General features: G+C 40.6%; 3 protein-coding genes across 6 annotated transcripts in view; all 3 read right to left on the bottom strand.

Annotated features, from left to right (window-relative positions):
* Positions 1-89: 89 nt before the first annotated feature.
* Positions 90-16,935, bottom strand: me2 (malic enzyme 2, NAD(+)-dependent, mitochondrial). Of its 2 annotated transcripts, none has more exons than XM_068311637.1 (15): positions 16,799-16,935; positions 14,294-14,447; positions 12,429-12,562; positions 12,181-12,330; positions 11,931-12,006; positions 11,517-11,678; positions 11,200-11,413; positions 10,741-10,838; positions 7,882-7,995; positions 7,637-7,748; positions 7,305-7,447; positions 7,058-7,160; positions 6,467-6,537; positions 3,579-3,677; positions 90-2,161 (listed from the first exon to the last, which is right to left on the bottom strand). In XM_068311637.1, exons 2-15 carry the CDS (start codon positions 14,405-14,407, stop codon positions 2,000-2,002), a joined length of 1,752 nt encoding a protein of 583 aa, XP_068167738.1. In that variant the 5' UTR covers positions 14,408-14,447; positions 16,799-16,935; the 3' UTR covers positions 90-1,999. The 2 variants fall into 2 exon arrangements, with proteins under 2 accessions (XP_068167738.1, XP_068167739.1); XM_068311638.1 differs by having other exon boundaries at positions 16,843-16,925.
* A 2,731-nt stretch (positions 16,936-19,666) lies between these two features.
* cenpa (histone H3-like centromeric protein A) lies at positions 19,667-22,993 on the bottom strand. 2 transcript variants are annotated; one of them, XM_068311036.1, is made up of 5 exons: positions 22,762-22,993; positions 22,104-22,268; positions 21,737-21,855; positions 20,617-20,691; positions 19,667-20,156 (listed from the first exon to the last, which is right to left on the bottom strand). In XM_068311036.1, exons 2-5 carry the CDS (start codon positions 22,222-22,224, stop codon positions 20,028-20,030), a joined length of 444 nt encoding a protein of 147 aa, XP_068167137.1. In that variant the 5' UTR covers positions 22,225-22,268; positions 22,762-22,993; the 3' UTR covers positions 19,667-20,027. The 2 variants fall into 2 exon arrangements, with proteins under 2 accessions (XP_068167137.1, XP_068167136.1); XM_068311035.1 differs by having other exon boundaries at positions 22,104-22,271; positions 22,762-22,992.
* Positions 22,994-23,590: 597 nt separating this feature from the next.
* psmb10 (proteasome 20S subunit beta 10) overlaps positions 23,591-26,928 on the bottom strand; it is a 10,785-nt gene continuing 7,447 nt past the window's right edge. For both annotated transcript variants that reach the window (XM_068311278.1, XM_068311279.1), the window contains exons 7-8: positions 24,215-24,366; positions 23,591-23,758 (exon numbers count right to left, since the gene is read on the bottom strand). In XM_068311278.1, the coding sequence (XP_068167379.1) occupies positions 23,647-23,758; positions 24,215-24,366 (264 nt within the window). In that variant the 3' untranslated portion in view covers positions 23,591-23,646. The remainder of the gene's footprint in view (positions 23,759-24,214; positions 24,367-26,928) is intronic.

The following is a 26,928-nucleotide window of genomic DNA, read 5'->3' as shown; positions in this document are numbered from 1 at the left end:
TCTATGTCCATAATTTAAAATGAATTTACACTCATATTTTCTGGAATATTAAATAAATGGAGTGAAACGGGTTTTAAATACGAATTATCTTTATTTTCAGCAAAAACAAAAACAAACAAAAAAACATGTCTGACACATTTTATAGAATTGCACGTCAACTGTATGAAGACCAAAACTTGTTGCACAGAAAAACCTTTTTTTTAAAAAAAATTTATTCAGCACCCAAAGATGACATATACAGCATATATCCATTTTCCTTCTGCCATTTTTTTTATACATATTCAAAGAACCAGTAGAAATGCTGAGGCAACACAAAAAACAAGACAGTAACACATGGCATTAATTTAGGTAGTTTCTTTGAAAAAAATATTTGTAAAAGTAGATAACTTTTCAACTAAAATTATATTTTGTGGAGGATACAGTCTGTCAAAGCAACATAATTCTCACGGTGAGCTGTGTTTTAGTTCTGTCTACATTGTTCGAGTCACCCAGCACTGAGATTACAGTTCAAACACACAAAGCACATATATTCAAGCATGGTTGGAAAAGTAACAAATCGACCACAAATACTGTTGACACCATGGGAAGACAATACTTCAAATGAACTGGCGTTTCCCTTCATTCATAACAGAAGACTTCAGCCCACCCGTCAAAACAGACTGAAAGACGATAAAATTAAAGATTGTAACTGGTAAATAATTTGGACAGAATATTCAATCCTTAGGTCTTTGTCACTTTTTGGAACTAAACATTAGACTACTTTCATAGTTGGCACTACAACTGCAAAGTTCACCTCTTTCTTGAGCTAATTTGGGACAATAATAGCAGCAGTCATATTTATTCTTTATGACAGACCAGAAGAGTGAAAACAGAGGTCAACTGGGTGCAATGTGGTCTTAGTGAATACATCTAAAAAAAACAAAAACTGCACACAACCTGTCAATACACATATGAATGTACTGAGTACAAATGTATAAATTACTCTTTCAGCAGAAAGATCATATTCAGTAAATAAAATATAGTTCAAATATAACAAAATGTTTATTCAACTATTTGAAACTTTCTATAAATATCTGGGTATAATCTGTTTATCACACTTATAAGGCAAAATAGTTTATTTCGAGAGATTTGTTTAAGCAAAACTCCCCAAAGGAGTGTTGATGACTGGCTTTCTAATGAATATGTATAACAATAGAAAAACACCAAAAATAAAATAATGTGATAAAGGTTTTAACAACAATTAAAATTCATGGATTTTGTTCAACTTTTTTTTAAAAATACAATTTAATTTCCCTTCATAAAATCTTACAGTTTCTGAAGTCCTGCTTTAAGTAATCCTTCTTTTTCTGCCAAGAGTAACATAATTTTTCCTTTGCTCTGCAAAGGAAAAATACTTCTGTGCATCTGAATGGAGTCTTCATCATGTCTCAGACGTGTGTATATGTCATTGGCTGGAGAGCCACCAAACATCCACTTAATGTGAAAAGGCAGAACACACACTTCATTTTAAAGCATGTGCGTTACATATACAGTAGCTATAACACAGAATAACATCAGATTCAGGAGTGCAAACAAAAGGAGTGACTCGGATTAAAATGGGTGAAAAACGGCCTGTCCTAACACAGGGCTAACCTTATTCCCAGATTTTTAGTGATTAATATGGTGGTAGTCAGCGACAGAACAAATCCCACAATCATTTTATATCTTGTCTTGTAAGAACCCATTTTAACATTGAGCAGATGTACTGTCACAACATATGCATGAATAAAATAGGTCGACATTGTATTGTCCTATGATGAACGGGCCCTCCAGGTGTGGTCAGGTTTATGTGAGTCAGACAAGTGAGAATGTCCTGGGATGTGAAGTGAAAATGTGCAATCACAATTCAGATATAATAGGGCCACCTTAACAAAAATGTATTTAGTATGATCATTTTTCAAAGTTGTATAATTGAGAGTAACATAGCAACCAAAAGAGTCAGTGAGGGTTTTCCCAACTTCTACTTAGTCTTGGGACCGAAGCTGACATCTGGCCAGTCGTACGTCTCTGGAAGTAAGGAGTCGTAGTCGGTGTTCCACACAGTAGCACGTACAAATCCGTTCTTGTCTATAGGCTCAGGGTAGCGGAATGCCATGCCTTTAGAATAGACATATTCTACCACCTATAGAAAGAAAGAAAACATTTAGCATTGACTGATACTGAGAGGCAGATGTAAATACACTAATATGACACAAACACAAACCATGATGGTTTAAGTGATTGTGGTGGAAAGTTTTAAATACAATAAAATAATACAATAAAATAATATCATCTCATTGAACCAAAGATCTGGATTGTTGTGTGTGTCAAATTATTCAGCGCTCATGAAGGTGGCCCCAGGATGTCTCGAGGTCATGAAGACACTGCATGAAAATAATTACTGCTAGACCATATTTGGAAATGCTTGCATGACTGTCAGTATCCTTGGAAGAAGTTAGACACTGACAGAAGCAGCTAGCCAGATCATTTCATACACTAAACCTGAAATTAGAATGTATGTTTCTGCACAGGGTCATCCAAAGAATGTCTGCAGCAGATATGTCCTCACAGGGTTTGTGTGACTGATTATATTATGTCATCAAATAGTTTTGTGAAACTGTCGACTTGATATTTTTGGTAACGTCTGGAGGTCATGACGTACCACCTGAAAGCCCGTAAAGAACTGGTTGAAAGCAGATGGGCCGAGGTTAATACCTCCCCCTAGTCACGCCTTTAGAGTATAAAAAGATATGTGATCCATTTCCTAGTTTGTTTTTTACTGTACCCAGAATATTCTGCAACAACACACCGGAGGACTTCTTCATCATCTCCAGAGCTCTCATCATGCTTAGATAAGTGTTTTCTGAACCTGTCTGTCTGTCAATATCATCGATGATGTTATCTGACTCATACTCAACCTACTGATGACATTACTGTATTGCTACTCAACTTTGATTTGAATTGACAAAATAAATATCTTGTGTTTAATACACTGTGTCTTGTCTTAAGAGAAACGAAACCCCCACCCCCACCCCCATGATGAAACACCACATGTGCTCTTAAAGTCTTATCTTGAGAAATTCTTCAAAGCTAACTGGCTTCAAGTGGGCAGCACAGTGGCGCAGTCAGCAGCACTGCCGCTTTATAGCAAGATGTAACTGGTGTTCCCAGTTACTTGGTGTCAATACAAATAGCCATGCTGCTATTTGTATTGTATAGTTATTATTAAATACACTTTTGTTAACTTTTGGAGCCACCAGCTGTACATCTCCCTTACTTTGTTGCGGTCAGTGAGCCGGCAGATGAAAGTAGAAATGTGAGCAGGAACAGTTTTGACTAAGTTGCTTGTGTAGAGTCTCATTCGTGTATATTCTGGTAATCCTCAAAGGCTGAGTCGTGGAGCAAGTGGGTTTCACACTAACCAACAGTTAGGACTGAGGAAGAAAGTCTTCACACATTGAACAGAAAGCCAGTTGATTCTGATTCAACCTTTGAGGAAAGTTTAAGAACTGAAAGCTGAAACAGTCAGTGATGGAAAAGGTTATTTTCAGGAGACTTGCCTTGACGGCCATCTGGAGAGAGACCTCTCGGATCTTGGAGAGAGGAGGATAGAGTCTACCATCTTCAAGGTCTTTATCAGTCAGCTGAGCTGCAAGGGTCTGGAAAGAGCATGAAAATTGTTTTTAACAAAAATGAATTCCAAATCTACGACTTCTTCGTCTTCTTTTCCTTTCGGCTTTTCCCTTCAGGGGTCGCCACAGCGAATGAATTGCCTCCATCTAACCCTGTCCTTTGCATCCTCTTCTCTCACACCAACTACCTTCATGTCCTCTTTCACTACATCCATAAACCTCTGCTTTGGTCTTCCTCTAGGCCTCCTGCCTGGCAGTTCAAAACTCAGCATCCTTCTACCAGTATATTCACTATCTCTCTGGACATGTCCAAACCATCTCAGTCTGGCCTCTCTGATGTACTCATTCCTGATCCTATCCTTCCTGGTCACTCCCAGAGAGAACCTCAGCATCTTCATCTCTGCTACCTCCAGCTCTGTCTCCTGTCTTTTCCTCAGTGACACTGTCTCTAGACAAAACAACATCGCTGGTCTCACCATGGTTTTATACACCTTTCATTTTAGCTGAAACTCTTCTATCACACATCACACCTGACACTTTTCTCCACCCGTTCCATCCTGCCTGTACACGCTTCTTCACTTCTTTTCCACACTCTCCATTGCTCTGGAGAGTACCCTAAGTACTTAAAATCCTCCACCTTCCTGATCTCTTCTCCCTGTAATCTCACTCTTCCACTTGGGTCCTTCTCATTCACACACATGTACTCTGTCTTACTGCGGCTAACCTTCATTCCTCTCCTTTCCAGGACGAACCTCCACCTTTAGCTTCTCCTCCACCTGTTCCCTGCTCTCACTACAGATCACAATGTCATCTGCAAACATAATTGTCCATGGGGATTCCTGTCTAACCTTGTCTGTCAGCATGTCCATCACCATAGCGAACAAGAAGGGGCTCAGAGCTGATCCCTGATGCAGTCCCACCTCCACCTTGAACTCCTCTGTCACACCTACAGCACACCTCACCACTGTCTTACAGTCCTCATACATGTCCTGCACCATTCTAACATACTTCTCTGCCACTCCAGACTTCCTCATACAATACCACAGTTCCTCTCTGGGCACCCTGTCGTAAGCTTTCTCCAGATCTTCAAAAACAAAATTCAGCTCTGTTTGGCCTTCTCTATACTTCTCTATCAACATCCTCAAAGCAAATACTGCATCTGTAGTACTCTTTTTTTGGCATGAAACCATACTGCTGCTCACAAATGCTCACTTCTGCCCTTAGTCTAGCTTCCACTACTCTTTCCCATAACTTCATTGTATGGCTCATCAGCTTTATTCCTCTGTAGTTACCACAACTCTGCACATCTCCCTACTTCTTAAAAATGGGCACCAGCACACTTCTCCTCCATTCCTCAGGCATCTTCTCACTATCTAAGATCCTGTTGAACAACCCAGTCAGAAACTCTACTGCCACCTCTGCTATGCACTTCCAAACCTCTACAGGTATATCATCAGGACCGACTGCCTTTCCACTCTTCATCCTCTTCAATGCCCTCCTCACTTCATCCTGACTAATCTTTGCTAATTCCTGGTCCACAACCGTCACATCTTCTAGTCTTTGTTCTCTCTCATTTTCCACGTTCATCAACTCTTCAAAGTACTCTTTCCATCTTCCCATCACACTACTGGCACCTGTCAATAGACTTCCATCCATATCCTTAATCACCCTAACCTGCTGTACGTCCTTCCCATCTCTGTCTCTCCGTCTTGCCAACCTGTATAGATCAGTCTATCCGTCCTTACTGTCCAACCTAGCATACAAGTCATCATAAGCTTCTTGTTTGGCCTTTGCTACTTCTACCTTCACCTTACGCTGCATCTCCCTGTACTCCTGCCTACTCTCCTCAGTCCTCTCAGTGTCCCACTTCTTCTTAGCTAACCTCTTTCTCTGTATACACTCCTGTACCTCCTCATTCCACCACCAAGTCTCCTTATCTACTTTCCTTCCAGATGACACACCAAGTACTCTCCTACCTGTCTCCCTGATCACATTAGCTGTAGTTATCCAGTCATCTGGGAGCACCTCCTGACCACCTAGAGCCTGTCTTAACTCCTTCCTAAAAGTCATGCAACACTCTTCCTTTTTCAGCTTCCACCATTTCGTCTTCTGCTCTGCCTTTGCCCTCTTCATCTTCCTCACCACCAGAGTCATCCTACACACCACCATCCTATGCTGTTTGGCTACACTCTCGCCTACCACTACTTTGCAGTCACTGATCTCTTTCAGGTTACACCGTCTACACAAGATGTAGTCTACCTGTGTGCTCCTATCACCACTCTTATAGGTCATCCTATGTTCCTGCCTCTTCTGGAAGAAAGTATTCACTATAGTAATTTCCATCCTTTTTGCAAAGTCAACTACCATCTGTCCTTCTGCGTTCCTCTCCTGGATACCAAACCTGCCCAGCACCTCCTCATCAGCTCTGTTTCCTGCACCAACATTTCCATTGAAGTCTGCACCAGTGACAACTCTCTCACTTCTCGGTATGCTCTGCGTTACTTCTTCAAAGTCCAAAGTACAAATTCCAAATCTACAACTGCTACATTTAATTCCATAATATTTCATGTGTGTGTTTCTTACAAAGGACAGAACAGACAAAACCATTCCTATCGCTGGCTTGCAAAATAAGAAACATTTTTATTACATTTTTATACTCAACACAGAGCTGGCAACAAATCTTACTGTGATTCCGAGAACTAATGAAGGCAACTGTAGAGCAAATGTCAACATAACAGAGACAACAAGTGGGTGGTGAATGGGTTGGGGACAAGGGAAAGAACTTCAGAGAGAAACATTTAATAATGAGTTCAGACCTTGGCAGCCTCGAGGAATACTGTGTCACTGATGTGTCTCACCCCACTCAGGATCACAGCCAAAGCAACCCCTGCAATGTACAAACAACACATTTTATTTTCTTAATCATTCAAATGTCTATTTTCCCATTGGTGCATCCATTTTTGTGAATACTAAACCTAAATTGTAAATTAAGAGCTTTTCTATCAATGGGACTCCTAATTAATACAGTTATGTGCACTTGGTTAAGCAAAAACTTGTTTCATCAGAAGAGGGCAGTGCAGGTTATTGTATGTAATGTATGGAAGTTATGAACAGCAGAAGAAGCTAATGCTGATAATGAAAACAGGAAAGAAGTGGAAATTTTCTCCTATTTAGGAATATGAACGTTCCTCCAGGAATAGGAATCTTTTGGGAACATATTGGAAGATGCCAAAAGTCTTACTCAGAAAAAGACAAAATTCCCTTCAAGAAAACAGAATAACTTTTGAATGAAACAGGAGAGAAGGTTTTCAAATTATTTCATTCCATCAACATTTTTGGCATGGAATAAATCAAAGCGCAAATCAAAATATATTAACAGAAACATGCTGAATCTTCTTTTCGTTAACCTGGGAAGATGTAAGCATTGTTTCCTTGTCCAGGTGTGATGACACGTCCATCACTTAGAGTCACAGGATCAAATGGACTGCCACTGGCAAAAAGACATCTACCCTGTGGAACAATGAGACAAAGGGTGAAAGAATGATGATGAGCAAGAAATACACTGCAGTAACAGAAGTGATGTTAATTCTTAAAACTTTCTTTGAGTGTCAGTCAGAAAGAATCAAACAAAAAGAAATAGAAAGACGTGCGTACATCAGTGAGTGTGTACGCATCTTCTGCGGTACACTCTGCCTTAGTGGTTGGGTTACTCAGAGCAAAGATGATGGGTCGTTCGTTCAGGGCCCCCATGGACTTGATGACGTCGTGGGTGAACAGTCGTCCAGCTCCTGACACACCTGGAAGAAGGAAAGAATTTGTTGATCAGCACACTGAGCCATGAAAAGGTTATGTAAGATACAAAATAGATCTAATTACACATCATAACATCAACACTACAAATAGGAGCATTATAATCATGTAATCTAATTTCTGCTTTTACATATAAACATTTTCCTGTCTTACTCAGTTAAAGTAAAGTTCTGTACCAATTATAGCTGTGGGTTCGATGGTATTGACAGCATCTAGGAAGCTCCCGATGTTCCCTGGACTGTCATGGACGAATGGCTCCTGGTTTGGGAACATTTCCTCTTGTCTGTCCTAGAGTCACATTGGATATATTTGTGGCAACAATAAATAATGAAAAAAAAAAACCCCAACCAACAGTGAGTAAGACAGGAAGCTACACAGACAAATCATGTCTATCGACATTGTTAATTTCACATGCACCAACCTTTACTAGTAAGCCATGTTTGTCGTACATCCAGATCCTTTTTCTGGCCTCATCTGGGTTCATCCCTTCCTCCATCATGGCCATGACAATCAGATTGGCAATCCCAACTGCAGCCTAAAGAGAAAATAAACTCTTCCTTATAAACACTCAAAATACTTACTGTGAACTGTAACCTCAGTGCATTTTAGTTATTTCAAAATAACAGGCAAATAATGGAAATACACTTTGCCGAATGAAATGTTGCAGTTGAAGTTGAGCACACATTTTATTTATTGAAGTTCCTCAGTAATGTTGGTCTCATTTATAAATAGCTTTACCATCTGCAGTTAGTTGGGAAAAGAATGATTATAATAAATGGAAGTTTTATATATGAAAAAAGCAACAACAACAAAAAACCCCCAAATCTAATCGAATCATTACTGTTTAGATGATACAGGTTTACTGCTTGGCATTTCTGCCTGTCGCACCTCCTCCAGTGCACTTTGAGATCAGCTGCAAGGTCATCAGCTGGTGCCACCGTTCACTGATGTTTCGCCCCCTAGCCAGGACACCTCCGGTGGGGGGGCAGTGGCTTTGTGGGGACGTCTCCCTACGTTACTCCCTGCAACTGATCTCACTGGGGTGTTCAGCCCCAAGTGCTGTCCTTCCTTCATAACCACATCCAGAAACTTGCTTTTTCTGCCTCTTCTTCCAGCTCCTTGATGGCCCTATTCAGGCTGTGAGCAGTCATTCCTGCAGCACGGAGGAGTCGAATTGTAGAACCCCCCACAAAGCCCCTGCATCCGAACTCCACCGGGTGAATAGTTGTGGACCAGCCTCCTCCTCTGCACTCCTCCGCCAGGTCGCTGTACTTCGACCGCTTGAACTCGTGTGCTCCTGGTATCCCCTCTTCCCAGGGCACAGTCAGTTCAATGATTAGGACTTTCTTTGCAGCTGTGGACCACATCACAATGTCCAGCCTAAAAGTTGTCATTGTGATCTCAGTTGGAAAGACAAGCTGCTTGTCCAGGTCGACGTGCATTTCCCATCTCTTTCCAGGAGTAACCAGGCATTCCAATCTTCCCCACACTTTCTGACCTGCTTCTCTTGGTTTGATGAAGGCGATGTTTTGCTGATGGGACTCAGAGGAGTTGTTTGCTCTGACTCTGCATCTTTCCAACTGCTCTGCCAGCTTCCTCAGCACCTGATTGTGCCACCACCGGAAGCGGCCCTGTAACAGTGCGATGTTACACCCTGACTGGATGTGTTGGAGACCTGCATCGTCCTTGCTGCACAGGTAGCACTTGCCCTCACTTCCAAACCACCGAGCAAGGTTTTGGGGGCATGGGAGGGTGTCATAGGCTGACCTCAAAAGGAAGCTGAGTCGTGATTGTGGAGTTTGCCAGATGTCATCCCAGGTTATGACTGTCGATAGTATCCTCCCAGCGAGTCCATGCTCCTTGCTTAGCCTGGGACATGACCTTGATGAAGTAGTGACCTTCTCCCCTTGAGAGACCTCATCCACCACCATGGTCTTCCTCTGCTCCCCTGTGGCTTTGCACCAGAACAGGACAGATTGCCCCCAGCCCAACCCAGCTCGGCCGACTTGGACTCTCCCCAGGACCTCCTTGTGTTAAAGCCTAGAGATGGCTTGCTCCACTTCCTCCTGGGCTCTCCATTTCTGCCCGGTACGGACAGTCACTTCTGCGTTCTTCACTGCTTTGTCTCTGGATTCCCTCAGTTCAAGGACCAGGCGGGTTTTCTCCTGCTTGTATCCTAGGCTGATCGACTTCAGAGGAAGATGCAGGATGTTCTGCACGAACAGGCCTGTGTCCGAGAAGCAGCGGGGAAGGCCCAACCACTTCCTGATGTACTTGTTGGTAATGACGTCCATCTTGCTGACTAGGGAAGATGGAATTTCCCCTAATTTCAGTGGCCACATCACACGCTGGAAGAGTGTGAATTGGTAACACCACACCTTCAGTTTCCCCGGGAGTTGGCTATCGCCAATCTTTGCAAGACCCTCTCTCAGCTGTTTTTGAACTACCCACCCCACCTGCTTGTCCCAGAGTTCTGGTGTGTACTCCCTCCAGAGGCTTCGAATGGGCTGCTCTGCCAGAAGTGGTATGTTCTCTCCTCCCACCGTGAACACCGTGCTGTCATCCCTCACCCCTTTTCTGATCGAAAGGCTCCTGGACTTTGCAGGCTTGATCTTCATCCTAGCCCAGACGGTCAGTTCGTCGAACCGCTTGAGGAGTCATGCTGTACATGGGGCGGTTTGAAGGATGCTTGTCACGTCATCCATGTATCCTCTCAGAGCGGGGAGTCTCCCTCTTGACGGTGATTTCAGGCCTCTGGCCATTTGCCTCGCACCAATGAGCAACACTTCAAATGCAGCCACAAAGAGAATCAGTGATATCGAGGAGCCCATGGCGATTCCGACCTCCAGCCGCTGCCAACCAGACACATAGCCATTTACAGAGAAGCACATGTGCAGGTTGTCAAAGAACTTGGCTACCATGTTACTGACACACTCAGGCACATGGAAGAATTCCAAGGCAAACTCAACTAGCTTGTGTGGTACTGAGCCATAGGCGTTTGCAAGGTCGAGCCATACCACGTGTAGGTCACTCCTGTCCCCCTTAGCGAGCTGTATCTGCTCCCAAATCACAGATGCATGTTCATCGCAGCCCGGAAAGCCTGGTAGTCCAGCTTTTTGACAAATTGTGTCAATGTAGCTGTTGATGCTGAGGAAGTTCGCCATTCTTCTTGCCAGGACCGAGAAAAAGACTTTCCCCTGTGACTTTCCCGAGAAAAAGCAACAACAACAAAAAAAAAACCCCCAAATGTAATCGAATCATTACTGGAAAAATATCTTACCTCCCCAGCTCCCAGGAAAAGCAGCCGGTGTGCAGTGATGGGTTTTCCAATGACCCTCTGAGCTGCCATCAGACCAGCCAAGGCTACAGCTGCAGTACCTGGAATGATGGCGTGGAATACAACAGTATGACACCACTGCCATGACGATAAGAGATGAATCAGTGTTTATTTCAATGCACAAAAGGAATGGTTAACCGTTGTATAGCTTTGCCAGAATTGGTGATTTATGCTCAAAAAACACTTCAGCCTTCTGGATTTATTTTGGTGGAATAACAAAGGAAACATCAAAAGGGTTAAAGTATAATAATGGGAGAAAACAGACAGAACTTCCAAAATGGTGCTTTGAGCAACTAGCATCAGTTGCATTAAATGTCATTAAATTCGTTTGAATTGAATTGTTAAAAAAGCATTTTGACCATCTAAAGCTCCAAAGTGATCAGTGAGAAGGTTTTTATGAACCTTGGATATCATCGTTGAAGGTACAGTATTTTTCCCTGTACTTCCTGAGGATGCGAGAGGCATTGTGATTTCCGAAGTCCTCAAACTGGATCAGTGTGTCCTGTCCATATTTGTCCACCACAGCCTCCATGAACTCGTCAATCAGATCATCGTACGCTTGAGAGCGATCTCGCTTCTGGTACAGGCCCATGTACAGCGGATCCGCAAGGAGAGTCTGAGAGGAGTGCAAATACAAAACATGAATGACGGTGCGCCATCCTACTTTAACCTAAAGCACATAAAGAAATGAGAGAAACATTCATGTGAAGCCTTCTTACCTCATTGTCTGTACCAACATCTATCACCACAGGCAGACATTTCTCAGGTCTGATGCCAGCACAGGCAGTGTACAGGCAAAGTTTTCCCACAGGGATCCCCATTCCATAAACACCAAGGTCTCCTAATCCTAAAATACGTTCTCCATCAGTTACCACCACAGCCTAAACAGAGAAGATGGAAGAAGAAGTACAGTACATCAGTCAGAAAATAAATTCAACATTCAACAGGCAGGCAAATAAGCACAAATCTTTCACTGAACCTTCAACTGATCAATGTCAAAAATAAGGAACAATCAAACAGACTTTGCTAGACTATTTACTGATTTCTACTCATTGACAGTTATAGCCATATTGTCTATCTGTAAATGCATCCATATTTACAGCTCATCTTCTGTCAGATGTTCAGGTACTCACCGAAACATCATTTTCTGACCAGTTGTCCAAGATGGAACGAATGTGTCCTTTGTCAAGAATAGAGATGAACAAGCCTCTGGTGATGAAAGAAAAAAAATATTGACTATTTAAATATCATGATAAGATTCTGCTCCCTCTGGGTAGGAACAGAAAATATAACTCACCTACAAAAACATAATTTACATTCACATCTGTGTCCAATATCCAATATGTAATTTATTTTCCTTTTATATCTTCACTGAATGCTTACTTTGGTCTTCTAAAGATGTGTCCATAGTGCATGCAGGCCAGGCCCACAGTGGGAGTGTACACAATTGGCATTAATTCGTCGATGTCTTCCATCAACACTCTATAGAAAAGCCTCTCATTCCTTTCCTGGATGCCCATCAAGTAGATGTACCTATGTAGAAATAGAAAAACATAAGCATATACATGTATATCTTCATCTACATCAAACTGTGGTTATTTTTCATGGATTTCCGCTTTATATGCTCCTACTTCTCTAGGGGATCAGTCATCTTCTTGAGATTATTCTGAAAGCGCAGTGCCTGAATTTCTTGAGTCTCCACTTTTGGGGGTAACAGACCATGAATTCCCAAAACCTGCCGCTCTTTGAGAGAAAAGGCCATGCCCTGTGGTGAAAAAGTAGAAGTGCGACGTGTTTAAACCTTGTGTCTAATACAAGCATAACTACAGTTACAAGAGGAGTCTGTGTAGAAACAATTCTGCAATTACATGGAAGAAGAGGTAAAAAATGTTTACAGACTCATTTCTGAATGACATAGTGGTGTGACACGTGAAATCCGTAACGTCTGAGGTGAGGCAAAGGCTTGTGAGAGTGACAAATGCTGGAAGTTCCTGAGCCACAATGATGAGTCATGCTGTTAGAGCATTTCACTTTACTCAATTTTCAAATCCAGTTCCCCAAAGCACAATGCGGAAACCAGTCAGATTTCATTTTAGTTCTCTTTTTACACATTTCAGCAACACACACCATCGTCTTACAAAAGTATTTCAGATGTTTGATTTCAGACTTCATTTTGAAATAAACAGCACGTCTGCGACACTGTGACCTCTACTGTCGGGTCATCATGAGTCATGAGAGGTGTGATGATGGAGTCTGCTGATAGGAGTCACGTCGCCTTATTAGTAACCACCCTGCTGCCATTTTCCTCTTGCTTCATTCAATTTTAGGTATCTTAAGATTCAACACAAAGGCGTCAGTGACATTAATGCCATCTAAAGTTAAATCACAACAGGATAGGAAAAAATAAAATAGCAATAGCACAAAGACAAAAGTCCTTAAATTTAGACATTTTAACACACATCAATTTAAAATGTTCTGAATATTAAATCCTAAATAGTAAAAATAAATATAAAATTCACAATGTTGAAAAATAAAAAAACAGCAGAAATGTAAGTAGTAACAGTAATGTACTACTTGTAAAAAATGTAACAGTAGTTTTAGTACCTGCTGCAGGTGTCGCTTATTATAGATTACAACATTATACAATGATCCAATGGTACATAAACACACTGTGTTTCATTTTCATACTCTTCCTAAAAAAAAAAAAACAATCCTCAAAATCTCAAAATTTCACTGAAATCTGATAATGGCTTATTGAGAGCTCTTTCAGATTAATAAACATAATTGCGGTTGATCACATGAATTCTTTAAATCAGCTGGCAGTGGTAGTATGAAGGTAATCTAGGACCACCAATCAGCTGTCTGTGGCCTGTTTATATTCAGCATATGTGCAGGCTAAATACAGCCTGAGTGGTACAGAGTGAGTTCTGGTTATTTTAAGCAGGGTCACGTGTGGCAAATTTATTTGTAACCTTCTGTAACTGAAAAACCTGAAAAGAAAGGCACGAGATAAACTCTTGTCAGGACATTTGTTACGGGTACAGAATGCATAATGCAGTAATGCCTGAATGACATCGGTGTTTGGTGAGGTGAGAAGAGCTATAGTACTGTTTAAATCGTACGGACTTCACAAGATTTACATAAGTCATAATTAATATGGCTGCATGGAGGACTATACAATAAAGAATAAATCCAATATTGTGTTAAAAATTAAACAAAGTCAGTCAGCAAAAGGAAAAACACCAACAGGCTGCTGGAAAACTTTTTTGCTTCGTTTGTTTAATAATGAATAAATAATTAAGATTAATTCATCCACTTTAAAACTCATGATGAAATCCTGAAATATTACAAAACACCAAAGCCTATATGAGTTAGATCACTTCACAAAATTCAAGTGGCATAAAGGGCTACCATGCTGACGTGCATGCTAATGAAGCTGTCCTAGGTTTAACCTGGAAATGCCGACACAGACACGTAACACCAGTGATCGACTCACTTTGTTGGTGCGAGGGCTGAGCATGAGTGGCCTGCCCCTTTCTTTTGTGTGCGCCCATCTGCAAACAGAGACGCAGGGCCTCAGCGACCAGGTTGTTCTCAACCTTGACAGCATTGTGGAGTGTTACTCGTTCGAACGGTCCACTGGTGGAGAGCTGATGAAAGAAAGAAAGAAAAATGCTATCAAAATAACCTAACTCCCAATTAGCTGAAATAGTATTTCAATCCTCATGTTTGGGAAGCTGAATTTTAAAGTAGGCTGTATCAAGCAGCTGATCTGAGACTGAGCCAAACTAAAAGGTTGGAGTAGTTTATGTTAACACGGACAAACACTTGAGTTAATTTGCAAGGTCATCTTGTAATTAGAGGTATAAAACAAATTTACTGTGCATGAGTCAAGGATGGAGTTCCTACACAATTTAAATAATATTTAAAAAAATCCACTCATCAGTTCAAAGTTTGTATGGGAAACTTGATGTCAAGAACACTATAAAGACTTATTACTCAACGTTTAAAATATTGTACTGGTTATCAGTGCCATCACATAACCTTTGATCTTATGAGACCTTGGGGCCCTATGACCTTTAAACCCCAGCAGCAAGTCATTAATCAAGATGTGGGCAGAAGTGATTAAATGCGTGATCTCAGAAACAAAGCTTTCAAGGATTGACATAATCTTTTCCACATCGACACAAAGAACAAGCTAAATCCTGGTAGCTTCAACCAACAGATGGGAAAGATAAAAAGACAGACAACATGCATCACAAGGTGGAAAGACCTGAAGGAATAAGATATCTATTGTTGCAAGTAAAATCAGGAATAAATAAAGAACACTACATGATAGCAGAACTCCCTAATTTTGTGCCAAATCAACAACCACTACAGCTGTTTCTAACTTTTAAATGAGGATCCACATGCAACTTTCACAGGTTGTTGGAGGTCTGGAATATCTTTGTGGTAAGAACTACTGTATGTCATGCATGCAACCAATGACTCACTGGTGTGTTGTGTTGTGCTACATAGTGGAGGGTGTAGAGAGACCGGTTTAATGACTGTAAAATCAGAACAAAAATGCTGCCTCTCCACCAAACAACTTCTGCTTGTCAAAGCAGACTACAAATATAACTTTAAAAACAAACCTGTTTACTGGTCACTATTTGCTTAGATGAAACTCTTTTCTTACACTTTATTTTATCATCCTGCTCAACTTCTGCCCTTAAATTTCCAGACGTAACCCAGAAGAAGTACAACTAGACCTGTAAGCATTATTATCAATTATCAATAATCAAAAGAGCTATTACTTTAAATCACAAGATATACAGGAAACAGGATTTCCTTATCTGAAAGAACAAAGAGCTACAATGCAAATGCAAAACAACAAACCCAGAGTAGGACTCATCATCTGTTACTGTATTCTCTTATCTCTCAATCATTACTCATTTGCAGTTAGCAGCTGACCTCTGTCATCACGGTAATAATGAAACAGAAACAGTGTGGCCTTTCATTAACTTCTACTTGTTACAAAACAGATCAAAAGAATTTCAGTTTGCTCTGATCAGATCATTTCCTTTACTCTTGGAGGAAATTATTGGAACCAGATGTCAAGGAAGTATCACCTAGAAAGCAAAATTAAATTCAGGGTCCAAGTGGAGGAATGAGAAAGCAGCAGCACAAACCCACAGACATTATTATACATATTATACACATACAGTATTAATAAAGTGCTTCACAGAGGGGAGAGCAAATTAATGCAACAACTTGAAATTACAGTATGTGTGTTGCACATTGTACAAGAATATATACTGGAATGCCACATGCAATCTAACTTCCCAAGAATTTCCAGAGGATGCAAAGTGTGAACACTTGAGGAGACAAACAGCAGAGATGCTCAACTTAATTTCATTTGTTTTCCTTCAAATCAAATCCAGTAAAAACCAAAACAAACATCGCCTACACCATTTCCATTCTGTTTGTATTTGACAAGTAATGATTCAGGCGCAACAACTGCAATAAGACACGCCATCTACATGTAGAACATGGACCCAATGTGACAACTCAACCTGACTGACTGCAGCTGCGTCTGCTTCTCTACAAATTACAAAGCGGATCCAAAGATCCTGCTGAATATGAGACATCTGTAACGTTGTCAACAAAGAAAAGAAACTTGGGAATATATTTACGCTAGTTAGCAGTTAGCTGGTTAATTAGCCCAGCGTCGCCTTGCACAGCCACAAACTAAAAGCGGCTAACAGCGAAATGCATGCTAACATCTCCAAAACAAAAACAAACCAGGCTGCGAAGCTTTTTGAGCTTCTGTGAAAAAAAGAAGAGCAACCGCTCAATGTTCGTCGAGCCGAAACATCCCCCCAACATAATGGTTCTCATCCTGATGAGTTACGTGCTGTCACCCATTCAAACCCACTGCCTGCTAACTCCTGCCTCAGAAATGGGAAGTTATTTGATGACACACACTTTATGTTTCCACGAGAACAAACTCTCGACTTACCTGCTCCTCGGTGTAACAGAACTGCAGTTACTGTGGTGGTTTACCGTTTATAGCGTTTTCCCATAGAGCTCGCTGTAACTAAGTTGCTGCTGTTTGACGCAATACAGGTCTGTCTCTCCACGGAAGCCTGAAGCGTGTGACAGGGATGAGAGGTTGTGACGCAGCAGAGAAAGCCTGTCCGCTCAGCCAATCACATGCTTGAATTTGTCATGGTTACCGTAAAACCTACGATACGCGCAGGATACTTGGAGACTGTAAACAACCGTAATTACTGTAAAAGATTTTTAGTTAATTACAGTAAAAGTCCATGATGACATTCGTCGATGTTAGGAAACCAACTTTTATTTTGTGTTTTCATGTTCATCACTGTGTTTATTTTTGTTTACAGCCACCATACAGGCAATCCATGCTGATCTCTTACCTCCATCCATCCATCCATCCATCCATCCATCCATCCATCCATCCATCCATCCATCCATCCATCCATCTTCTACTGCTTAATTGTAGTCGGGGGCAGCAGCTTCAATAGGGAGCCCCAAACTTCCCTTTCCCTGGCCACATCCACCAGCTCTGACTGGGGGATGCCAAGGCGTTCCCAGGCTAGTCTTGAGATATAATCCCTCCACCTGGTCCTGGGTCTGCCCCGAGGTCTCTTCCCAGCTGAACATGCCAGAAACAACTCTCTACGGAGGCGCCCCGGAGGCATCCCCACCAGATGCCCGAACCACCTCAGCTGACTCCTTCAATCGCGAAGGAGCAACGACTCTCCAGATGTAACGCTAATCCAGAAACCACAAAAGGTCCAGTTTGGTTTTCTGGCTCCACAGAACAGTATCCAACACCTTCTGGGTCTGAGTGAGATGGTTCAGAGTTCAGAGCTTGAGCCAATTCAAACGGGTCTTTTGGGGTCAGCATGGGAATCATCTTTGATTTAGGGCCTGGAACCCTGATGTGGATGTGGGCCTTAACAGAAAACCCTTTGGTACTTTACTGCTAAAGTAATTCCATGAGGGCTGGATCAGTGTTTGACCACATCTGATCAATAAATATAATGATGTTGATGATGATGATAATGATGATCAGGTTTTGGCACCTCCCGCTACCAGCTCATACTCCAAATGTTTTGGCCTACAGGGGTCTTGAATTGGCCACCATCTGGTACCCAGCCCAAGACTTAGTGGGAGTGTGGGTGAGGTCAGAGACGTTCAGACTGGGTTCCTTTCCTATCAGTTAAAGGTCAGGTTTTCTTCAACTTTCATCTGATTCACAACTTTTGTCTCGGCGAGCATGCTCCGATGGCTGTTAGATCATTCAGTACTATGGTGCAGTAAAAAAAAAAGAATACAGTCCTCTTCTATTGCATGCCAGGACCTGTCCTGCTCTGTCTCAAATTGGCTTAGTATAACAGTAATGTTTTTATAATGTCCCTCAATTAAATAACTTTGCCTATGTGAAAAATGCCATCATCAAACCTATCCAATTAGGTGAAGAGTAGAGCCGGTCCTGGTGTGACCACAGTAGGTTAAAAAAATCTATCCAAGAGCCAAATTATATTTTGTAGTCTTTTGATATATATGCATTTGTTGCACCGTAACTACTGGTGAAGCTATTTCTATGAAAAACATTATTATATTTTATATTATTTCTATAGAAAAAATAGTTCATAATTTAAAAATGATTTTATATTGGAATTGTTTAAGTTAAACATTTATTCATTTTCTTCCACTTCAACTGCTGTAGCGGGTCATGGGGAGCTGGAGCCTATCCCAGCTGAGGGCGTGAGGCAGGAGAAACCCCAGGCGCGACGCCAGTGCACCACAGAACCACACAGAGACACAGACATCTGACAGTTTTAGATCACTGAAGTGGGTTTGACACCCAGTTTTTATGATGATGATGATGATGATGATGGAAATCTGATTATGTAATATGATTTTTTATTACTTTTTTTTTTTTTTTTTTACAATTAAAGACATTGGTGTCAAAATTTGATGTGCTTAAATAACGTTGTGTCAAAAGTCAAAAGTCTTGCTGGTCTGCCTGTCCCTCTATCTGTACTCATTCTGACTGCTTTGGCATGACATATATTTCCTGCTTTAGTCCTACATTCACATGTAATACTAACCACACTTTCCCCTCCTTACATCTCAGCATCTATCTATCTACAGTATCTATCTTCACAATGTACCTCACATTCATGAGGCCATCATTGTCTGCACCTCTCATTAACCCTTCAACTTACATAATTCTGAGCACTATCCTCACCAACAGCACAGCAACAGAGCATACCACATACTGGAACCCTGTTGGACCAAGATGTTCAGCAGAACCAGCACCTGTTTTTGATTTAAACCCATTACTTACAAGTGCAGTTATTCATTCATGTGCTTTTGTGGTGAATTGAAAGGACTATATTATGAAAAGCACTGCTTTATTATAAAGTAAAAATGATTTAGTGATTTAATTGGGGGCGGGGAGTTAACTCATTATTGAAGATGCTGTGTGCATGTCACATTAGGGGGCTTGAATTATTGCAGCTTCCTTGAGTTAAGGTTTTTGTTTCCGTTCCTCTTGAGGTAGAATGTGAATGACTGGCCAACCATCCACACCTTTGGAAGCAAGACAAAAATTGCAAAACACAAAAAAAGAATCTTTTTTTGTTTTTAAATTAAGCTTCCGTAAATGTGAGCTAAACTATCCTCTTCCATGATTGCTATTGACTTAATAACCAGAACCAATATCATCACTAACATAAAGGTACCGTGCAGTTTGCTGACAAGAAATATTTCTTGTGTTCAAACCAAAACATGACATCGATTTATGTAACAATAATGTATTTATTATTAAAATAAGCTTACTTGACTGGGAAACAATATGTACACATCAGTAAGACATTAAAACAAATGTAATACAGAGAACACTAGCTAGCAGATTTACAAATATATAAAATAATTACAAAACTGCTCCATAGTGATTAGATTCTTCTTTACTTACATCTCAGTATTTAAATTTTTTGTTTTCTTGTCTGTCGTTTTAAAGAGACTTTTTAAATCAAAGAACCTGAACTTGAACATTTTGCCTTTTCATAAAACCTGTGATGACCTTTAAAACAAAATTAACAAATTACTTTGTCTTCCACAACTCAGAAACCTGGTGAAAACAGCGAATCACTATCTGAAACTGAACGCAGCACAGCAAGATGAAACAGGCTGATGGGGTGTTTCTTCTTTCAGAGGCTGTCCACACCTCGGATCCTCCTGGCCAGCTGGATGTCGCGAGGGAACAGGGTCACCCGCTTTGCATGTATGGCACAAAGGTTGGCATCTGATAATAACAGGACGAGAAATGCCTCTGCTGCCTGGAAGGAGGAGGGGGGAGGGGAAAAGAGTTGAATTAGACCCATTGCTCCAAACAGCAGACTTACATACTGAACCAGACCGGTCTGTGCATCAGTGCATTCACACCAGTACGTATGCAATACGTATGTCGTACTGCAGTACAAAGAAAAATGGATAGTATAGTGATCGAGCCTTGTCAGTTAACTGTAGCTATTTTAGCTATGTACTAGGAATGGGGGGCTTACAATGTGAATGTGGGTGTGCACTCTGTGGCTCACTGGTGAATAAGTTCACATGACTTGACTTGTGAGATGACACTATTCAATTTACAGGTTGGTCCACTGACCCAGTCCAACACAGAAAAAAATAGGTACTGTGACGTCATTTAGGCTTTCAGACAACAGAAACAGAAGTGTGATACCTAAGGGCAACACAACAGTTGTACTGCTGAGGATAAAAGCAGGACATCTGATTGTTTACCTCCTGTATAGCCAAGAGAGCATAGACCTGCCATTTGAGAGATTCTCTGGAAAATTTCTGGCACACCTCCCGAACCTGAAACAGGAACCAAGACATCCAGGATAAAGCAAAATTCCTGTCAGGTGAGAGAAATGCAAAAAGCAGCAGCAACCTAAAATGAAAGATGGAGGGTACTCCTTATGAGAGCTATCATAATCCATTGATCTATCAATTACTCTGATGAGATATATTGCTCAGCAACACTCAAAAGAGATATAATACATAGCTATGAAGAGAAAAATGTTTCCCTTTTATTAAAAAAACAAAACAAAAACAAAACTGTAATTTGAATTGAAGGATCAAAGGGTATAAGGTTTTATTCTGCAAATACAGAGGCAAATTTTCAAATATGAATATGGACTAAAAAAAAATGTGATTGATTTGTTTGTTTCTCTACCATCATCAATGAACTGGTAACTGGAAATTTTGGTGTGACCAATTTATCTAAATTACATGTTTTAGGAGGTGGAATGAATCCAGAGAACATGGAAAGAACCCATGCAGACACAGGGAAAGGAATTGAATCCAGAACTTTATTATTATGAGGAAATACCACCACTCATCCGACACTGATCTAGTTAGCCCCCACACTGATCCAGTGTGGGGGCCCCCTCATTCTAATCTTCCGTAAACTTGTGTTGTTTACTAGCCTTAATCTATTCCTCCTCTGTCACTTACATTTAGCAGGTTGTACCTCAAACTCACGGAACAAAAACAAACTGAAGGACAGTTTTCGATTTAGACTAAGAAATACTTTGCTTCATGAGCAAATCAAGGTACTCAAATTATTTGAGGAACTTTTTTAGTCGGCTCCTGATTTTCAAATTTGCCAAGAAGTTTATCAGACTGTTGAGTCAATAAACATATGAAAAGCCTTATATTTTAGTCAAATTATCATGTCACACCGTTGAGTGGATGATGGCTATGCACACGACCACAGTTTATACCTTGGTGGTGATGTGATTACTGTATTTTATAAAGCAACCAAACTTAAATAGCATTAGCACTAAATTAAAACTTTTTTGGAGGTGTTAGTACTAAAAATAACCCTTATGTATAAAACTACTGTTGTTGGACTCACCAGGCGAGAGAAGGGTGCCTTCCTGAGCAGAAGATCTGTGCTTTTCTGGTACTTACGGATCTCCATTAAAGCCCTGGTTCCTGGCCGAAACTTCCTCTTCCTGGGAGATCCAGGAAGCTCTGGATAACAGATTCAAATGTTAGCTGTGCTGGCAGGAAAGGATCCCTGCTTCCGCTGAAGGAAGGAGGACCAACAGATGAATGGATTTTTTTTAAACTAGTAATTTGGTCAAATTTTAGTTGCCTTCACTTTGACAACAGTTGTGACTGATTGTGACATCGCGCAGGAATGAGATTAGGTGTGCAACCTGTCAGCATAGAGTTTCACTTAGAAAAAAAATCTGTATCCTGAATGTTGAATGACTCACGAGGAACGCCACTCCTCCTGGGGGTCTTGTGCTGTGACCCGGATGTCCCTGGGGCCGGAAGAGGTGGGCGACGCTGAGGCGTTTTACCTTTCCGGCGACTAGCAGAGGTATCAGGACGCATGGTGTCCACAGGTCAGCACCAACCGCAGGGAAATACCACAGACACTACTAATAGGAAGGGGTTGGGAACATTTTTAGCAGGCATGTTGTGCAATGAATTGCACTTTACAGCTGCTATTCCGAAGTTTTTAAAAATTAAATCTAATGACTAACGGAGACCTGGTTGTTAGCGGACAGGCGCTGAAGCTCCACCCAACGTCACCACGTATTTCAGTTTAAAGAAATCAAAACATTTTCTTGTTGTCTCCACCAATAACATCGACAACATCACGTAAAACTGTTGAAAAACGCGTGGCGCTGTTCAATAAACAAAAAACCTGCATAAACAACTATTTCTTCGCGCATTCTCGCTGGAAAAACGGAACATCTGTGTCGTCATCCAGCGTCCCATTGAAACTCACTGTGGTGTATTCACATAGCACAAATCTTTCCGTGTAAAATTAACGGCTGCATCACTTTAAGCCCTAATTTAGTTCTAAGACATCATTTTAGGACGTTTAATGTATAAATATTCCAAAAACAGTTATCGAAAACGTACCTATGGGGCAGAAAAACATCAACTGCCGGGACACAGAATCTTGAGATTCAAACGATGGTTCAACAGTCCACTGCAACCAATCAGGATGGAACAAGTGGGCGGGACAAACTCTTTGGGGACGATTGTTGCTTGTTAGTTGATGTCGCTAGGCGGGCGGGGAGGACTCGGCTAACGTTTGAATATACCCGGGTGAACGAATGAAACACTTCTTTGAGCTGTTTTAAAAGTCCTTTAAGGTTAAAGTAATACATTTATCCTGTCATTTCAAGCTTTTATCATAAAGCGCAACATAAATAATCTATCTACTACACTACTGCTTTTTCGATCAGTGATGATCGAAAAATCAGTAGAGCAGCACTTACATAAAGAACTTTTATTGAACATATTACATAATCATTAATTCAAAGTTTTACTTTTCATATAGACCCATAGTTTACTGTGTGCACCGTTATCCAATATAATTCATAAAAATTTAATTTATAATTAGAAGATTTTCACCACGAAAAATCCCTAACATTAAACTCTTAAAGTACAACCATAAGTTTTCCACGGATGTGGAGGAAGACAGTGGTAAAACTGCGATGGATGAAAGAAAAGAGAATGCTCTACACTGAATGTACATTGCCATGTATATATATCTTCATTTGAGTTAACACAATGCTGTCTTATTATTCATAAAATTGACATAAGAGTAATAATTATTTTCATCATCAATTTTTTAGTCATCAATTGGGCCTAAAATTCACTGTGAACATTACATAAAAAATACTTTATTACAAAACCATTGCCAGTGAGTGATGGTTCAGAGATAAAGAACAGTCCGAACTTCGACCTCACATTTTATTGCAAGCACTGATTTATTTGCATCCAACATGGTGCCGTGTTTTATTCAGTGCTCATAACTTGAACCGACTGGTCAACCACTTCCAGAGGGAGATGGGTCATGGTTTTGGAGAGGACAGCAGTGGTGCCGGGTTTGTATCTGTACTGCCCTTCCCTGAAAGAGGACAAGGAGAGAAGTCTCATTTGTTAAGCTAAAAAAAAAAAGGACTTTTAGATGCAAGGATTATTTTTTAAGTTTTTGTTTTTTTAAGGTGTGACAACCAATTCAATATTTTATAATATAATTTCTCAAGCTTTCTCAGCAAAAGGAAATGAAGTCATGTAGCGAGGCAAGGCCAACACACCAAGAATAGACAAATGTCTGGATGTAAAGCTATAAAGATTTGTTTCTCCTGTGTCCCATGGATATAAAGTCATGCAGAAAAACAAATAATTGTTCAATTTGATTTGTTTCTCAAAATCAAGTCTTTACAATATGACTACAGTGATGGGATTGTCAACCTTTGTCACCTCCAGCTATGCTTCATTAAAAAGCAGAACAGCTTGTTAAAGGAAGGTGAACCTGAGGATGACTCTAGAGTTAATAGTGTGAATGCATCTTTGGGCTCACCTCTTCCCCTTGGTGGTGGGCTTGTCATAGCCTCGCAGGTACTCCACTCCAGCTTTGTTGATAACACACAGATCCACATTACTTCCTGAACCCAGGTCACAGAAAATACCTGCAGTGATAGCATCTCGTACAAGCTGTTTTGCCTCCCCCAGCTGAAGATAGAAGGAAAAGGAGGAGGGCAAAAGGAGAAGAAAAAGAAGACAACATTCATTAGATGCATTATAAGAGGAAAGAGTTCTATTGAAGTAGCCACTACTACTGAACAGCTAACACTAGTTATTATTTACAATTATATAGATGTATGGGGTGGCACGGTGACGCATTGGGTACCACTGTCACCTCACAGCAAGAAGATTCTGGGTTTGATTCCTTGTGTGGCGTTTGTATATGTGCTCTTCATGGCTGCATGGGTTCTATCCGGGTTCTCCGGCTTCCCTCCTCCTCCAAAAAAATACAATTGAGGTGAATTGACCGTTCCAAATTGTCAGTAGGTATGATTGTGGGCCTGAGTGCTGTCATGGGTGCTGTCAGGGGTGTACCCCAACTCTGCCTAACCCTAACCCAAGGCTCCAGTGTAACCCATTACCCGTAATACGGAAAAAGTAGCTGAAGACAAGATGATTACGGCCATCTCATTTTCAAAAACATGGATGAATATTGATATACATGTTCATTTATGTAGAGCAGGGAAAGGCCTATAGTGGAGACGTGTCATACTGTTGTGCATTTTACTGTAACACATTTTACAATGAATCAGCTTTGACCTGTCCATTTCTGATTCATTTAAAAGTAGTTCTAAACAGTTGATTTGTGCCATAAACATTCAGTATTACTGGAAAAGTTGAAATGAAAAACATAAGCAATATTCATACAGGTGACGCAAAGAAAAAAAGAGTAAAATTATACATTAGTTTTACCAAAATGTTAGTCATTAAAAAAAAGTTTTAAAAATAAAGAAAGATGTAATACAGTTTTTTTTTTCACTTTTGCTTTTCATTCAATAGTTTTTTTTAGCCTTTAATTCATAATTTCTCTTGTGGACACGACATCAAATCATGCTACATCTCTTGGCACGAGTGTGTCTTAAATTACAAACGTGCTCTGTCCACCGCTAAAGCTGCCTATTTCTCCAGATTAATAAGTAAAAATAAACACAATCCTCGATTTCTGTTTAATACTGTGGCCAGATTGACCCAGAAACAGCCAACGGCAAGCAGCTTGTTATTGGCAGCTGATGATTTCCAAGATTTTTTCTGCCGTAAAATTGATAACATTAGACATGAAATTACTTCTTCAGCTTCACCTGGATCAAAATTTGATGTGGTTCCTTCTCTGGGTGTTAAAACCCAACTTCTCTCTTTAACACATTTTGAGCCTGTCTCTCTGGAAGAATTATCGAAGTTGGTCTCAATCTCTAAACCTACTACATGCCTCTTAGACCCTCTCCCTGCTAAACTAGTGAAAGAATTATGGCCATTGCTGGGCCCTACTATGTTAAATGTAGTTAATCTTTCTCTTGCAACTGGTGTTGTTCCCATTAGCTTTAAAGCGGCCGTAGTTAAACCTCTGCTTAAAAAGCCACATCTCGACCAAGAGTCTTTAAATAATTATAGACCAGTTTCTAACCTTCCATTCTTATCTAAAGTACTAGAAAGGGTAGTATCTCAACAGCTCTTAGATTATTTATCATTAAGCTGTCTTTTCGAACCATTCCAATCAGCTTTTCGGGCCCGCCATTCCACTGAAACAGCACTTACCAAAGTTGTGAATGATCTCCTATTAAATCTGGACTGCATCTCTTGGTCAAATTATACGCAGCTTTGGAATAAGTTTCCACTGTTATGCGGATGACACACAACTTTACATGCCCATAAAAGCAGATGATCGATCTGAATTAATTAAACTAAAGGCCTGTCTTTCTGCTGTGAATAGTTGGATGTCCAGTAATTTCTTGCTCCTAAACCCAGACAAAACTGAAATGTTAATCATTGGCCCTGCGCGACATATAAACCAATTTCAACACCTAACAATATCTGTAGATAACTGTCTTATAACCCATAGTTCAACAGTCAAGAACCTTGGAGTAACGTTAGATTAAACTCTTGCCTTTGACCAGCATATTAAAGAGGTGACAAAGATCGCCTTCTTTCATCTACGTAATATTTCCAAAATTAGGTCCTCTTTAGCCATGGCTGATGCAGAAATTTTGATTCATGCCTTTGTGTCCTCTAGACTTGACTATTGTAATGTTCTGTTATCAGGGTTGCCTCGGTCTAGAACTAGGGGCCTTCAGATGGTTCAGAACACAGCAGCAAGAATATTAACTAAAACTAGGAAATTTGACCATATCACCCCAGTTTTGGCTCCATTACACTGGCTCCCGATTCATGTTAGATCCGATTTTAAGGTACTCTTATTAACATACAAAAGCCTTAATGGGCTTGCTCCAACCTATCTGTCTGATCTTGTTAAACCTTACACGCCGACTAGGGCTCTCCACTCTCAGAATACAGGTCTCTTGTGTGTTCCTAGATTTAAAAAGAAGTCAGCTGGCCAGAGGGCCTTCTCCTATCGTGCCCCTTTCTTGTGGAATAACCTCCCTATAAGTATTAGACAGTCTGAATCTGTAAATGTCTTTAAATCTAGATTCAAAACATATCTGTTCGACCTAACATATAAGTAGTATCGGGGGTGGCAGTCTCAATGTTTAGGTT

Source organism: Antennarius striatus, chromosome 3 (assembly GCF_040054535.1).
Source record: "Antennarius striatus isolate MH-2024 chromosome 3, ASM4005453v1, whole genome shotgun sequence".
NCBI lineage: Eukaryota > Metazoa > Chordata > Actinopteri > Lophiiformes > Antennariidae > Antennarius > Antennarius striatus.
This window is presented reverse-complemented; position numbering and strand designations above follow the sequence as displayed.

Bases quoted from the DNA above. Each gene is read 5' to 3' on its own strand.
- me2 (XM_068311637.1), bottom strand. From the start codon at position 14,407: ATGCTGTCAAGGTTGAGAACAACCTGGTCGCTGAGGCCCTGCGTCTCT. The intron at 7,749-7,881 runs GTTGGTGCATGT...ATGTGACTCTAG, and splicing joins AACATGGCTTACTAGTAAAG to GACAGACAAGAGGAAATGTT. The intron at 7,448-7,636 runs GTACAGAACTTT...TCCTTCTTCCAG, and splicing joins CGAACCCACAGCTATAATTG to GTGTGTCAGGAGCTGGACGA.
- cenpa (XM_068311036.1), bottom strand. From the start codon at position 22,224: ATGCGTCCTGATACCTCTGCTAGTCGCCGGAAAGGTAAAACGCCTCAG. The intron at 21,856-22,103 runs GTGAGTCATTCA...TCTGTTATCCAG, and splicing joins CAGGAGGAGTGGCGTTCCTC to AGCTTCCTGGATCTCCCAGG. The intron at 20,692-21,736 runs GTGAGTCCAACA...TTCCTGTTTCAG, and splicing joins AGGCACCCTTCTCTCGCCTG to GTTCGGGAGGTGTGCCAGAA.